We start from the raw sequence: 15,178 nt of genomic DNA, 5'->3' as shown, positions 1-15,178 counted from the left end.
CTAATTGAGAAATAAGTAGAAATGATGCATTAAAGTGATGATTGTAGGTGAAATGGAATCAGATAAAAGGTGTTAAGATGCGGTGAGAAAGACTCTTTCCCAGACAGTGAAGCAACAAGAGACAAAATGTGTTTAGTTTCATTTAAAAAGCTGTGAACAAATCTCTTTCTCCATCTTGTGGTCATTTTCTGCAGATGTTTGATGTTGTTGGACTAAAATGAAGATGCTGATAATCAGGATCATGAACATCTCTGATTTGTAAATTCTTCTCCTGCTGATGTGACTCAGTTTCATGTGGATTAATCTTCTTCTAAGAAGTGACACAACTGACTGCACACACTCAACACATGAGTTAAAGTCCAATAAAGCAGCATCAGTCAGATTACAAAACCATCAGAGGGTTTATTGAACAACAGGAGAAAATATTCTGGAGAATTCCATCTACAGTCAGATTATTATAAAAACAGGAGTTTCCATCTTGATTAAATTGTTAATAAAGAAAAGAACAAAATCCTTGAAGGCTCAAGTCTTTAAAAAATGATTTCCAGATAAAAACAACTGTTTGTGTTTTCATGTTACTGCAGCGAGTTTCCATGGAAACGAGAAAATAAACCGACGAGACTTTACATCATTCATTTCAGAAAGAAGCAGAAACAGTTGGATTAACCCTCCTGTTGTCTTCATTTACAGGCATCAAAAAATATTGTTTCCTTGTCTGAAAAAAATCCAAAAATTCTGCAAAAATAAATTCCCCAAATTTCTGAAAATTTGCAAAACCTTCAGGAAGAAAATTCCAATAATTCCTTAAAGTTTCCCTTAAAAGTTTTATTTAAAAAAAAAAAAATCCCCCAAATTTGGCAAGAAAATTCTTGGAAATATTTACAAAAAATGAGTAAAAATCTTCCAAAAAAATCCTAAAAATATCTACAGTGATTCCATATATATCATTAAAACTTCTAATATTTTCTTTAAGAACATTCACAAAAAAATCAACCAAAATTCAGCAAAATTCGCTGGATTTTGGTTGATTTTTATGTGAATGTTCTTAAAGAAACTTTTTTTTAACATTTCGTTTTTTCCACCAAGAAATGTTCAAAGATTTCCCAAAAATGTTGAAAATGTGAACATCACAAAACATTTCCAAGACTAAAAGAACCAAACAATAAATGAAGAAATCTCACAAATAAAAAACACGACTGATGACAATAAAAGAAAAAGTGAAACAAGCAGAAACAAGCAGATGCTGCTAACCAGGATAATAATCTACATTTAAATCATCAGCTTCACTTTGTACAGATTTAACCATTTTCACCTTTAAACTGATGATGGGATCCAGTTTCAGTGTTTAGTGGATCTTTTACTTCTTCTTCTCATCTCATTTAAACAGACACTGAATTCAAAGTATATAAAATGTGATTTCAGAACTTTTTAACAGTTTTGTTGATGAAAATCAATTTGATTGTTTAACAGATTTCAGTGATAAAAACTATGAAGTGACATCAAATGTGTTTTAAAGACAGAATGAAAAATCTGAAGGTCAAGAATGAAGGTTTGACTGTAAAGTGTGACGATGAGTTCAGAGTGAAATAAACCTGGAGTTATTTTTATGGTTTTAAGATGAGAGTTTGGACGATTAACTAACTTTCCTGATCATCACAGAGAAATCTCAGAGGGACAGATTTTGATGTCAGTAGTTTTAGCATCACCAGACTCTCCAACACTGAAATATGGGAAGAGTTTCTCAGTGAAAGTGTCTCTATGAGTGCAGATCTGAGTCGTGTCTTCAGGGTTGTAGAAGGAAATCTCCCCCCTGTTATAGTCCAGCTGGACTCTGATCCTCTGGAGACTCTTCTTCACTTTGACAGTCTGACCAACAGCATTAAAGTATTTTCCATCACCATGCCATAAACACCAGATTCCATATTCTGGTAAAGGGTCACATTCTCCCTTCCTGTCAACTGACTCGTTAGCCAAACCCACACTCCAGTCAGGATGATCTCCCACCTCCACCTCCCAGCTGTGTTTCCCTGAACTGAAGCCCTCAGAGCCCAGAACTGCTGGATATTTAGTGTTTCTCTCTGGATTATCAGGAAGTTGCTGCTTTGTGTCTCCACATCTCACACTGGTCAGATCATCAGACACATAGAGCCAGGAGGCTGCAGTGTTTGGATCCAGAATGACAGGACTGAAGTGGACCTTCTCCTTCATCTTCTCCCAGACTCTGAAGGACAGGTTGCCCAGATGTTTGGCCACATCTGTCAGAGCTCCTGAGAGCAGCTGTGGATCTGACAGTGATCTCTGGGCTCTGGCTCTGGTCTGAGCGTCTTTATAACCAATGAGGAACGCCACCTTGTGTTTCTGCAGCTCTTCTTCAACAGCACAGATGCTGTCTGACAGAGAGGAGATCTGCTCCTGGATCCTCTTCATCTCTCTGCTGATAGTCTTCCTCTTCTGCTCCTCTTCCTCCCTCAGAGCTGCCAGTCTGGACTCCTCTTCCTCCTTCAGGAACTGCTGGATCTTGCTGAACTCTGCTCTGATCTGCCTCTCTGTGGACAACAGCTGCTTCTTGTTGTGTTCTCTCATTTCACTGTACGTTTCCTCCACTTGTTTGTATTTGTTCCTCTTGTCCTGCAGAGACTTTAAGTCACATTTCAGCTGCTCCTTCAGGTCACTGACTGCTTCTTCTATAGGAACCACTTTGTGATTCTGGTGGAGAGAAAACTCACAGACAGGACAAACAGCTCTACCTTCATCTTTACAGAACAATCTAGGTTCTTCTGGATGTTTACTACACACCACCTCCACTTTCTTCTCCACTTTTTCTGCTTCAGATGATCCAGTTTTCTGTCTCCCAGCAAAGGAATCAGCCAGTTCCTTCAGTGTAAAGTTCACTGGTGGATGATCTTTAGAGGATTTTCTTTTACAAATGGGACAGTTTTTGTTTTTAGTTTGTTCCCAGAATTTCTGCAGGCAGCTTGAACAGAAACTGTGGTTGCAGCTCAGAGAAACAGGATCTCTGAAAGTCTCTGAACACACGTGGCAACTCAGGTAACTTTCTAAAAGAGCAGTTTTCTCAGCCATTTCCACTGATTTCCAGATTTCTTTTCTATAACAAGACTCACCAAAACACAGTCCCTTTGACTTCCAGTCCTCCTAGTTCCTGTTCTTCGGTACAGAAGTAAAAACGTCTCCGCTCTGATCAGCAACATAAACTTTAATTTGTGTTTCCTTGTCTTGTGAGTGGACTTGATTTAAATAAAACTGCAGTTAATGGTGTCTCCTTTAGATGCTGGTGTTTGAATGAATTCTCCATCAACAGTCAGAATCACCAAACACTGGTGTTGTAGAATTGCAGTTTACAGTCTTTCTAGTTCATTTTCCAGCTGAGATATTCCATAACGACGTTTCACCTCCATTCAACAAAAACAAAGTCAACTTTCGGTTTTATTTCTCTTCCTTGTCAGTAAATGATCAACAGCTGATGTTTCATTTTCTCACCAGCAGAGGGAGCCATTTTATTTATCAACTATCTGTGATGGTAACTCTACCCAGGAAATACCGTAGATTTCTAAATTGTGTAAGAAACACACAAAAATATACAAAACAAAATGCATTGATGTCACAAAAAAAATATACAAAACAAAATGCATTGATGTTACAAGCAAGTGTCTGATCATAGAAATTCAAAGGTTAGAACTTCAATTAGCAGTGATACAGAATCAGCAAACTTTTCCATGTTTAATATCATCAGACTGTTTCCTAGTAGACTCATGTTTACTCCTACGTCACTTCACTTCCTGTTTAACTTTCTTGTTATTATTAGTATAAAGTTTACATCTTGTACTTGTGGTATCTTATTTTATTTTTCTTATTTATTTTAATTTTAATTTTTTTCTGGACACTTCACACAAACACTTTTAGAAACTTGTATTCTTTGTTATTTCTATTTTACTACTAACCTCTGTGTAATTGTGTTTATTCCACTAACCTTTGTTTATTGTTTATTGTACTCTGGAAAAATAATTTTCCTCCGGGATGAATAAAGTAGATCTTTATTAGTTCAGACGTTTTAAGCTGCAACAATCTGAAAAAACGCGTGTAAAATCCTGGCGAGACTGATACCTGCAGACAGAACACAGGTGAGACTCTCACCTTTGGGTGACGTCACTTCCTGCTCACAGCAGAGCAGTTAACGGAACAAAAGCCACAAGAAAAGTTTTAAAATAAGATTATCTTTGTTATATAATTTATCACTGATGTTTATAAGTTGTGAGGACACAAGCTGTGGACTGAAAGAAGAAAACTTCTGTCGAGTTAAATGTTTTTTGACACTCCAGTGAGTTTGTGCTAATGTTGTAAATTAGCTGTAATTTAACTAGTTCCTGTGAAGAGTTAAACAGAGGATATATGATGTTTAAGTTCAGATATTAATCTTTTAGAAAACAAACAGTTATTAGAAAGTTTTCCAGTGTTTCTATTGTTCTTTGGTGCCACTGCATCATTAATGTTTTAAAAGAGCTAATGGCTAGCACGAGATGCTAACTGCTAATCCATCTTGTTAGTAATACGCTCACTGTGATGCTAAAGGCTAGCTAATGCTAACCGCTAGGTGGCTAATGATAACCAGCAGAGCAGTAAATCTGGTGAAACTCTAAAGGAGCATTTCATCTGTTTCACTGACATTGAAGCACTTTGCTTTAGTGGAATTAGCCTCATTTAATGGATGAAGTGCAAATAAGTGCTACATATTATTTTGTTAAATGTTATGTGAACTTTTAATAATAAATTAATCTTCATGGTTAACTTGTAAAATACAAAGGATTTGAGGAGCTAAATGATTAATGTTGATGTTACATAAAAGTATAGAAGAGTTGGTTTAAAAAGAGAATCCATTCATTGTTTGTTTATGTTGTGTTTGTTTTAGAGGAACAAGACTCTCACAAAAGAAGGAAGTTCATGTATGTGCAGTTTTCAAAGTAAAAGTCTCCAGTTAGCGGAAGAAAGTTAACAGGATGCATTGAGGTACTCAACACTATCAAAATAAAAGTTGAGAATATTTCTAAAAGGCTGACCAGCTACTCTGAAATATTTTGCCTGTTGAAAGTAAACACACCACCTCCTGGTTTCCTGCTGTGTTAGACTGTGAATGAAGTCACTGCATTTTATTGTCTCATGGTTTGTTGTTTTCATTGTGCATCACTTTTGTTGTTGTTCAATGAATGTGATTTATAAATAAAGTTCTCTAGTATGTGTTCTGTGTGCAGTAAAGCAGCAGCAGCAGCAACGCCCTCTGCAGGTGGTCCAGATAAAAGCTTACAGCACCTGGTATTCCCAGGCGGTCTCCCATCCAAGTACTAACCAGGCCCGACCCTGCTTAGCTTCCGAGATCAGACGAGATCGGGCGTATTCAGGCTGGTATGGCCGTAAGCGACTAACACAGCAACAAACACACTATTTATGGAGACAAACTGTCGTCTGTACTTTGGATGCTCCTTTATTTCACACTGATTTTATTAATATCTCACTTCATCTGTCAACACACCAAAAATAATATCATATTAATGTGTCATACATGTGTGTTTACACCATCAATCACATCATGGACAAAATCAAACACAATAAATGTTACAATAAAACATTCCACTAAACTTTTGAACCACTTGTCAGGTTAAAACTAATTGAGCTAAATAAGTAGAAATGATGCATTAAAGTGATGATTGTAGGTGAAATAGAATCAGATAAAAGGTGTTAAGATGCGTTGAGAAAGACTCTTTGCCAGACAGTGAGGCAATAAGAGACAAAATGTGGAGTTAAGTTTCATTTAAAAAGCTTGTGTGAAGAGTTTGTTGTTGCTTACGGCCATACCAGCCTGAATACGCCCGATCTCGTTTGATCTCGGAAGCCAAACAGGGTCGGGCCTGGTTAGTACTTGGATGGGAGACCGCCTGGGAATACCAGGTGCTGTAAGCTTTTATCCGTTACTGTTTGAATTGCAATCATAAATTTATGAATAGTAAATTCTCTATTCAAGAATAAATTCGATCATGGAGATTATAATGTGTATAGTGGTCACTTCAAGCTATTTTATTGCTGAAATAGTGTTTTTATTTTATTTTTTTGAGTGTTGCAGTTCTTCAGTCTGGCCGCCAGAGGTCAGTGAAGTCCTGTCTAACGTATAATCGTAAATGTATTGTTATTATTATTATTATTATTATTATTATTATTATTATTATTATTATTATTATTATTATTATTATTATTATTACTATTATCAGCAACAATTATAATCTAGCCATGTGGGTATCTGGATCAAAGAAAAAAATAATCGAATTCTAAAAAGCAAAGAAAAAACAAAGCACCAAAATAAGCCTTAATAATAACAATAACTTATTAATAATAATGTAATGTTTTATTGATGATAATTAGAAACCCAAAGAAATAACAATAAGAACTAATCCCACCTTCACAACTGTGCAGGAGTCTGACGTTAATTTTTTTCAGGTAAAATGACAATTATGAAAGAAATCATTATTTTCTTTTGTTTTTTGTCTTACAGGCTTGGTGGGATTATTTCTCTATATTTCTTTCTATTTATTTAACCTTTTTAATTATTTTTACAAAACGCTCGTAAAGTCAAATCCTTTTTCAGTTTTAATCGTTTTAAATAAAAGAAAACAAATGAACACAGCGCTGTTTGAAATAAATTAAGTGTAATTACAAACGGTGGCCACCAGGGACACAGACACTGATTTACGTAAGAACGTGCTTACGTATTACATCTACGCGAATACGTACCAAGAGCCCGTTTAATTAAAGATATCGCGATACTTCAGGTTGTGGTTTCCTTCAGATTCAGAGCGGTTAGAAGCAGTTTGCTAACTTCGCTTTTCTGGTTCTTCTCCGTTCGTCGGTTCTCTCAGCGGCTCGTCTGGTTCCGTTCAACACGGAGAAGAAGCGCTCAGCTCGGTTCTGCTTCTATCCGCCTACCAGCCGTCCAGCTCCGGTTCACGGAGAAGTTCTCCGGTTAAATTAGCAGCTCGGTAGCAGAAATAGGTCAGCGGCGGTTTGTTGACGGTTCGCTCGGTTTGTTTCCTCCCGCCGGTTCGTCCAGCGGCCCCGCAGACGATGGTTCTCCTGAAAAACCTTCATCCTCCCACCGAGGGGGTTCGACACGAGCAGGCCGAGACCACGGCGGTGATGGACGGACAGAGGCTCGGCTGCGGCACGTTGTACGTGGCCGAAACGTAAGTGATGCACATGGCGGCGGGTGTGTTTGGATGCAGGTGTCTTTAAAGTTTTACCTGTTTAACCAGAACCAGTCCAGATGTTTTACCCGTTTAGCCAGAACCGGTCCAGATGTTTTACTTGTTTACATCAGAACCAGTCCAGATGTTTTACCCGTTTAACCAGAACCGGTCCAGATTTTTTACCTGTTTACACCAGAACCAGTTCAGATGTTTTACCTGTTTACATCAGAACCAGTCCAGATGTTTTACTTGTTTACGTTAGAACCAGTCCAGATGTTTTACTTGTTTACGTTAGAACCAGTGCAGATGTTTTTACTTCATCAGTTAATTGTCTTATCTTTGCAGTGATATCTGGTACTAAACTGAATGATCTAGAAGATTTGGGGAATTTTGCTGAGAATTTTTACAGTTTTTAAACATTTTTTAGCTAAATTAAGTCATTAGTTGAGAACAAAAACAATCCTCAGATCCTTCTAGAATTAAATTGATGTCAGTTTCTGTCTCTGACTCAAAAATAATCGCAGAACTTGGGATCTACAGTCATGAAAACTGTTAAAACATATTTAAAAGTATCAACATGTCGTCATATTTCTGCTTCTGTCACATCATCCTGTAACTCTGTCATGTTTCTGTTCTGTATTTCGCAGCTTCTTCACATTAAGCTAACACCTCTGAGCTGTTTGGTTTTACTTTATTTCAGGCGTCTGTCGTGGTTTGACGGTTCAGGTTTGGGTTTCTCTCTGGAATATCCCACCATCGGCCTCCACGCCATCTCCAGAGATGTCAGCGCTTATCCTCAGGAACATCTGTACGTCATGGTCAACGGCAAACTCAGCGGTGAGGAGAAAATAAAACCAGTCGGTGGGTTTATACAGACTGATGCTGGAGGTTAAAGTGTGACCAGCAGCTGTCAGGAGGACGTTTGTTTGGTGCTGAAAAGTTTACTGCATGAAACTTATGTTCATTTAGTCTTTGGTGTCATAAATGTGTATAAAATCTCATCCTGAAATAGGTTTAGTTCCGGTTTTTGAGGCAGTTTGTGACATTTTTTGCTTGATTTATCAAAAGGTTTTAGATTACAAAAAAAATTGCCCCACTTTCAGCAGGGTTTTCACACATTTAAATTCAAGGCTGTTTGAATGACAAAATCTCAGGAACTATTCAGGCTCTAACGTTAGTAGAATTTCATGTGTGATGACTATGGCAAGATGTGGATCCATTTTATTGTTATTTCAACTTCAAAAAATACAAAAATGGCTAAAAAAAAGGTCTGAACTCACTCAAAATTTGTCCAAAACAACTCTAAACTTGTCAAAAATGAGTACAGAGTAGTCCAAAATGGTAATACAAGATAATTATTAGCCCTTGAAAATAGTTTTGTGGCCCCATAAAGTTCCTGTGTTTATATAAATGGATTGATCCATGTTTCTACTTAAATCCAGTCTTTGGTCGACATTTCACCAACTTTTGAGGCTCTAACATCAGTAGAATCTGATGTGAGGAAAGTTTGTGACCAGACAAGTTTCCAGTTTTTGACTGTTTTGACTTGAAAATTGTCCAAAAATATATTTAAAAAAATGTCCAAAATCACTCACAATTCACTAACAATCACTAACAATTGTCCAAAAATGACTTTAATCTTGTCCAAATTTGTAATAATTTACTCAGAATGACTTCAAATCTGTCCAACATGACTTGAAATTTGCCCAAAAAAATTGTCAAAAATGACCTAGAAAATGGAAAGAAATGTACAAATGTTCAATCCAGACTGGTGTAAAGTTCCTGTAAGTGTTTATAGGCAGATGGATCCATATTTCTCCTAAAATCCAGTCTTTGGTCGACATTTCACCAACTTTTGAGGCTCTAACATCAGTAGAATCTGATGTGAGGAAAGTTTGTGACCAGACAAGGTTCCAGTTTTTTGCATTTGCAACTGAATAAAACATCCTAAATGACTCAAAATTGACCAAAATGTTTAGAAATTTCTCCAAAATTACTCCAAATATGTCAAAAAGAAGATAAAGATTGTACAAAATAACTTGAATCAGTTATCCAAAATTAGGTAAAACTTTATTCAAAATGACTCAGAATGACAAAAGTCCTGACCAAGATTACTTAAATTGGTGAAAATGACAATAAGGGTGATTATTAGACCTTAAAAATGGAAGAGTGCAACATTTTCAAACTAAGGTGGTATTGTGGCCCCTGAAAGTTCCTGTAAATGTATAAATATTAAAGATAAAAACCTGAAATCTTCACTCTTATTTCTCATCATGTTGTTGATTTAGGAATGTTGGACAAATAGATCCGACTATCTGCTGATACTTTTGTTTTGTTGGTACAACTTCTCAAATCTGCTCCATCAGTTCTGAAAGTTTCTGACCAACTATTTCACATTAAACTATTCTACATGTTTAGTTTTGTATTTTTGTGACCTGCAGCTACGTGTGGTTCAGAAATATCCCTCGCTGACGTCTGTATTTTAGATTTTTCTGTTAATTTGAGCTCAACGATGCGACTTTTCATGCACTTTCTTCATATTTCAACTCACCAGTAATCAGAAATTATTTGTCCAAAATTACAGATTCTGAATCAGTGACGATTTAAGAAGAAACGGTGATAACTTCAGGTTTTTATCTTTAATATTTCCTCAGATATTGTTCTTCAAAGAGCTGCAACATGAGGAAGAGAATGTTCTGGATTTGGGCAGTTTGATGTGAAACCAGCTGATTTGTCATCGTTGTGTTTTCATGTTTTGCTTCTTTACAGATGAAAATGAAGCAGAAATGGCAGAAAAAGCAGCAGATGATGAAGATGAAGGTGGCAGCAGCAGCGATGATGGTGATGATGATGATGATGATGAAGGAACGATCACAGAGATACGGTTTGTTCCCAGCGACAAGGCCTCATGTGAGCACTGAGCAGCTGGAGTGTTTCCTGCTGTATTTCTGCACTTTTTCCCATATTTTTGTTTTCTAATGAGTGAAATGCGTCCAGTTTCGACTCATACGATGCTGGTTTCCTGTGCTCCAGTGGAGTCCATGTTCTCGGCCATGTGTGAGTGTCAGGCTCTACATCCAGACCCCGAGGACAACGACTCCGACAACGACTTCGAGGGAGAAGAATACGACGTGGAGGAAGCTGGTGAGGAACAACAAGAACACACAGATAATAAAAACACACATTCTGAATGCAAACGTCTCATTTATGTTCTTCCTTTTCATCCACCGGTCGTCTGGACGGTTTGGTTGCAGAAGCAGGTAAGACGTCCAGCCTCCATCACCTCACATTCACAAAGATTAACACCTTCTGCTGAACCTTTAGACTCTTTGGGACCCAAATCTAAGTCCTGGAAAATAATTTGGCTCTATTTAGAGAATTTCATCTGATTTCAGAGCTGGAAATGTTTGGATTTTTGCCCTCTAAGAAACCATTTTACCTATGAAGCCATTTTAAGGGTTCAGTATGTCCAGAAATTTAACTCCCACAGCCATGAAATGTGGTGAGAACACAGTAAGAATAGTTTCAGGCAGATTGAAATGATTGAATGGCTCCAACAGAGAAGAAATCTGTCATTATTGGGCCTCGAAAATCAGACAAAAGTGCAAAATTTTCAAACAAAAGTGGTATTGTGTCTCCAGAATGTTCCTGTCAGTCTATATAAATGAATGGATCCATATTTCTACTAAAATCCAGTCTTTGGTCGACATTTCACCAACTTTTGAGGCTCCAACATCAGTAGAATCTGATGTGTGGAAAGTTTGACCAGACAGAGGCTGGACACCTGTCCAAATGATCCAAAAATAGTCTAAAAGGAGATTGTCCAAAAGAAGCAAAAACCATTTTAAAAATTTCATGAAATTTGTCCAAAGTAACTCAAAACTTGTCTAAGATTATTCAAAAATTTCAAAAATGTCTTGAAACTTGTCAAAAGTTGCTCAGAACTGTCCATAATAACTTGAAATGTGTCCAAAATATCTTCAAATGTCTCCAAAATAAGATAAAAATTGTTCAGAATTACTCAAAAATGTTAAAAAAAAAAAAAAAAAAGAAGATACAAATGAATAATTATAGATCCTTAAAAATGGGAAAAGAAATGCCAAGTTGTGATGTTAGAGTCTCAAAAGTTGGTGAAATGTGGACCAAAGACTGTATTTTAGTAGAAATATGGATCCATCCATTTATATACACTGACAGGAACTTTATGGAGACACAACTCCAGCCTGGATTGGAAGTTTTGCACCATTTGTCCATTTTCAAAGACCAATAATGGAAATTTAGCTGTGGGAGTTGTAGTTCTGGAGATATGGAACCTTTAAACCAGCTTAACTAGTAAGGTAGAGGGTAAAAATACAAGAATGACCCAAATTCAGCCAAAGTACTTTACAGAACCTTATTTTTGGGTCTCAAATGGCAAATAAATCAACTCTGAACAACATCTATGATGGTGGAGCAACACTAATACCTGAAATAACACAGAATGACCCATAGAAACGTTGATAGAAGATTAACTCACGCCTCAGTCATTTACAGTTAACACACCTGAGAAACTACAGTGTGTAAAACAGTCTTTCTGAGTGTGTAGATCTGCTTATTAGACATGGATTTAGTGCTCATGAAGGCTCCATATTAAGTGTTAAAGCGTCTGTTGCTGCAGAACACGGCCACGGCGACATCCCCACCTTCTACACCTGTGATGAAGGCCTGTCAGCGCTGACCCAGGAGGGCCAGGCCACGCTGGAGAGGCTGGAGGGGATGCTGGCCCAGTCCGTGGCCCAGCAGTACCACATGGCCGGAGTCAGAACCGAAGAGACCAAGGCTGACTTCGAAGGTTTGGATCCCAACCTTAGACATTTAACTCTGACGAATGGCGGTAAATGAAGATGTAGAGGCAGAACCAGTGGAGGGAGTAGAACCGTTACATACAGCTGGAAGATGAGGAGAAGTCAGTCAGAACCAGCAGATTTTTTATGTACAGTAACTTTAGTGTATTTCTGAAGAGTTTTACCTTCATACTATGAATATTTACAGTTACAGACCCTTAAAGTAGCTAAAGATGTGTATAAATGAGGGTCTTTTTACAAGTTTCCGCTGCTGTTTCCATCATTTCTGAGCCTCATAACTTCATCAGGTTCTGTCAGCTATCTCTCAGAATTAACCTTTATATATTATTAAATAAGATCAATAAATATGTTTAGGTGAAAAGTCCACATTTCTAAACAGCATCAGTCAGCAGGAGGAGGTCGGGGTGGATGGACGGCACATAAAGAAAGCAAACCTTCATAACTTCATCAGTGCAGCAGATACAAACGTGACATTTTCAGAGCTGAACAACACATTAGAGTTCTGTTAAAAACTTCAACTAAATCAGTTTTCCATCCATCCAGGTGTCACAGTCTAAACACTAAAGCTGTTTTTATTCAGAGCGAACTTGATTAAACTTTTATTGGGTTTTTGTCATGGCAGGATGTCAACATTAGTTGGTTCTAGAAGGTAAAATCTGCTCTTAAAGATGAGGATTATTTTAGATTTGTGCTCTGAGTGTTGTTGTTGTTGACAGATGGGATGGAGGTGGATGCAGCAGCGATGGAGGCCGGACAGTTTGAGGATGCAGACGTGGAGCACTGGTGAGTTTAGTCAACACAAATCTAGTTTATTTAGAATAATTTAATAAACCACAGCTGGTTCTAACGTCCACTGAAGACATGTTTGTTGTTTTACAAGCAGAAAAATGTATTTTTAGGCCATTTGTTCCTGTGCTTTACTCATTTCTTTAGTTTTTATTTTATTTTCAGTTTGAGAAAACATTAATTTCACTCATTACTGGAGGCAGATTCACAAAACATCACACTATTAAAGTACATTTCATTATTTTACATCCAGACTTCTACAGAGATTTTCTTTAACATTTGTTAAATTATTTACAATTAAACACGGGAAGCTACTCGATATAGATGTTTAAAAAGAAAAAAACACTATTGATAATAATACTAAATAAATAATTGCTGCAGGAAGTAACAGACACCAGATTATCACTCAGTTATTCCATCAAATTAAAGTCTGAACAAACAGGTTTAATGTATTTAGTCCGCTTAGTCTAAATCCAGAATAAAAGCTACTTCTTGTTTGGATTTTAATCTTTCAGTAACATTTATTTCACTTTTTATCTCTGTCTGTTCATCAGTTGTGGGTGGTTCCTGGTTTTAGCTTTTCTACTTGCTGCCAGAACAATCTGTGCCTTTTTATTTTTTAATTTGCTTTTGTATTCCACGCTTGAAATGAGATGCAAATATTCAATTACTTTACTGGTTTCAGTCACTGCAGCTCGTCTTCTACAAGATTTCTGAGTTTTCATTCAGAGGAAATTACAATTAGATAACATTTATGATGTTTAACCCTTCGATGCTCCAGTGATTAGACCCTGCATTCTTCCATAAGTGGGTCAAAAATGACCCGTTTAAGAAGCAATGTGGGGTTTTTTGCCTTTTTTTTTTTTTTGTCATTTCGGTTCAGAATAATAACTGTTTGTCCATTTATGTTTGAAATCTTAGTTTTTTCATTTTATAACAGGTTTTGAACATTTTGATAATTGAAAAAGAATATTACACAGAACAGCAATAGAAGAATGTCATTTTTCCCTCTTTTCCTCCAGCTGTTGCTGCTCTCTGTCCCTCCATCACCTCTTGTATGATATTATCAGTGATAAAGAGCTTGGGGTAGTAACACAAATATTACAATTCCTTTAAAAGTATAAAAGGTAACTTAACAATTTAAATGGAATGATATCAAAAACATGTTTGTTCAGGAATAGCTGGAAAATTAAATGCTAAAAACTTTTTATTACAAAGATATTGTAAGAAAACAACCTCACCACTTATGCATCTAAGGGTTAGATAGAAAATAAACATCTTAAATTCACCAAAAATCCCGACTTAAAGTGCATTTTTAACTTGATATCCAAACCGAGAGGCTTCGTCCTGCTTGACTTTTTACTGTTAGTTTAAACAGACGAAGCTTTAGGACTGAATTTAACCATTTTATTGATATAAATAATATTTTTATTTCTGTTTGAGTCAACCTGAAATGTCAGTTAATGCTTTAAATGTTCTCACTTCAAGATTTTTCCTGAAATTAAAGTGATTCTGCTGCAAATCCTTGATTATTGAATATTACGTTGAGGATTTACAGGTGGAATGTGGAGCTGAACTCTCATTGGTTGCTTTGAAAGAGTTGTTTTAGATGATTTTTAGATTATTGTTGGAGTTCATCCACTGTAGCTGGACTAAAACCCTGTTGTGTTTCCACAAACCTTCACTAAACCTTCCTGTATTGTGTTATTTATGCGAATAAACGTAAATAACCGTTGATATGTTTATTTACTGTATTACCAACAGAAAGCAACATAATAAACTAAAAATGACAATAAAACACAATCAATATTCATTTTTTGCCATTTTCTTTCTGCAGATGTGTTCCAATGTTGCATCGTGGGACTGAAGAGAAGAAACGGCAGCACTTATTTACCCACTTCCCGTTTAACCGTCTATAAGCTTCTCCCATTAAACTCTTCGGTAGCTTCTCGTGTTGCCGCGGTAACGTCGACAGGAAGTGGCCGCCGCAGCTCGGATTGTCCCGTTAACCGTAAAACTAAAGTTTCTGTTTCTGTTTTGTACCTGAAGACCAATTTAATACCGCCGCAGAGTCAATGTCTTTGTATGAAAATGTCAATAAATGATTAGTTTTTGTATCAGCTTCTTGGTTTTTGCTTAATTTATTATAATTCACAAATATCTAGAAAAATGCGTTAAATAATAGTAGAGTACTGTAATGTTCAAACACTGAACATAGTGGCCAGTGTCTGTAAAATAAATAGATTTTAGTGAGTTTAAATGCAGGATAACTGTGATTTTATGGTCCCAAAGTGTAAAAAG

At 36.7% G+C, this 15,178-nt stretch overlaps 2 protein-coding genes and 2 non-coding genes across 6 annotated transcripts; 2 read left to right on the top strand and 2 right to left on the bottom strand.

The window, feature by feature from the left end:
- Positions 1-377: 377 nt before the first annotated feature.
- Positions 378-3,959, bottom strand: LOC111573573 (nuclear factor 7, brain-like). Its single transcript, XM_023277807.3, has one exon. The coding sequence runs from the start codon at positions 3,079-3,081 to the stop codon at positions 1,654-1,656; it is 1,428 nt and encodes a 475-aa protein (XP_023133575.2). The 5' UTR covers positions 3,082-3,959; the 3' UTR covers positions 378-1,653.
- A 1,351-nt stretch (positions 3,960-5,310) lies between these two features.
- On the bottom strand, positions 5,311-5,429 carry LOC111573576 (5S ribosomal RNA). Its single transcript, XR_002746553.1, has one exon. It is a non-coding gene; the product is annotated as a 5S ribosomal RNA (ribosomal RNA).
- A 422-nt stretch (positions 5,430-5,851) lies between these two features.
- LOC111573581 (5S ribosomal RNA) lies at positions 5,852-5,970 on the top strand. Its single transcript, XR_002746557.1, has one exon. It is a non-coding gene; the product is annotated as a 5S ribosomal RNA (ribosomal RNA).
- An 836-nt stretch (positions 5,971-6,806) lies between these two features.
- On the top strand, positions 6,807-14,997 carry clns1a (chloride channel, nucleotide-sensitive, 1A). 3 transcript variants are annotated; one of them, XM_055011954.1, is made up of 7 exons: positions 6,810-7,244; positions 7,948-8,108; positions 10,017-10,157; positions 10,281-10,391; positions 11,905-12,078; positions 12,808-12,874; positions 14,715-14,997. In XM_055011954.1, coding segments are annotated over exons 1-7 (774 nt in total). In that variant the 5' UTR covers positions 6,810-7,125; the 3' UTR covers positions 14,716-14,997. The 3 variants fall into 3 exon arrangements, 2 of the variants coding, with proteins under 2 accessions (XP_054867929.1, XP_054867930.1); XM_055011955.1 differs by having other exon boundaries at positions 6,813-7,244; positions 7,948-8,084; XR_008602207.1 differs by lacking the exon at positions 14,715-14,997 and having other exon boundaries at positions 6,807-7,244; positions 10,281-10,507.
- Positions 14,998-15,178: the final 181 nt, after the last annotated feature.

The sequence above is a fragment of the Amphiprion ocellaris genome, chromosome 7 (genome assembly GCF_022539595.1).
Source record: "Amphiprion ocellaris isolate individual 3 ecotype Okinawa chromosome 7, ASM2253959v1, whole genome shotgun sequence".
Classification (NCBI taxonomy): domain Eukaryota; kingdom Metazoa; phylum Chordata; class Actinopteri; family Pomacentridae; genus Amphiprion; species Amphiprion ocellaris.
The sequence above is the reverse complement of the archived record's forward strand: the minus strand, read 5'-3'. Positions and strand labels throughout refer to the sequence as shown.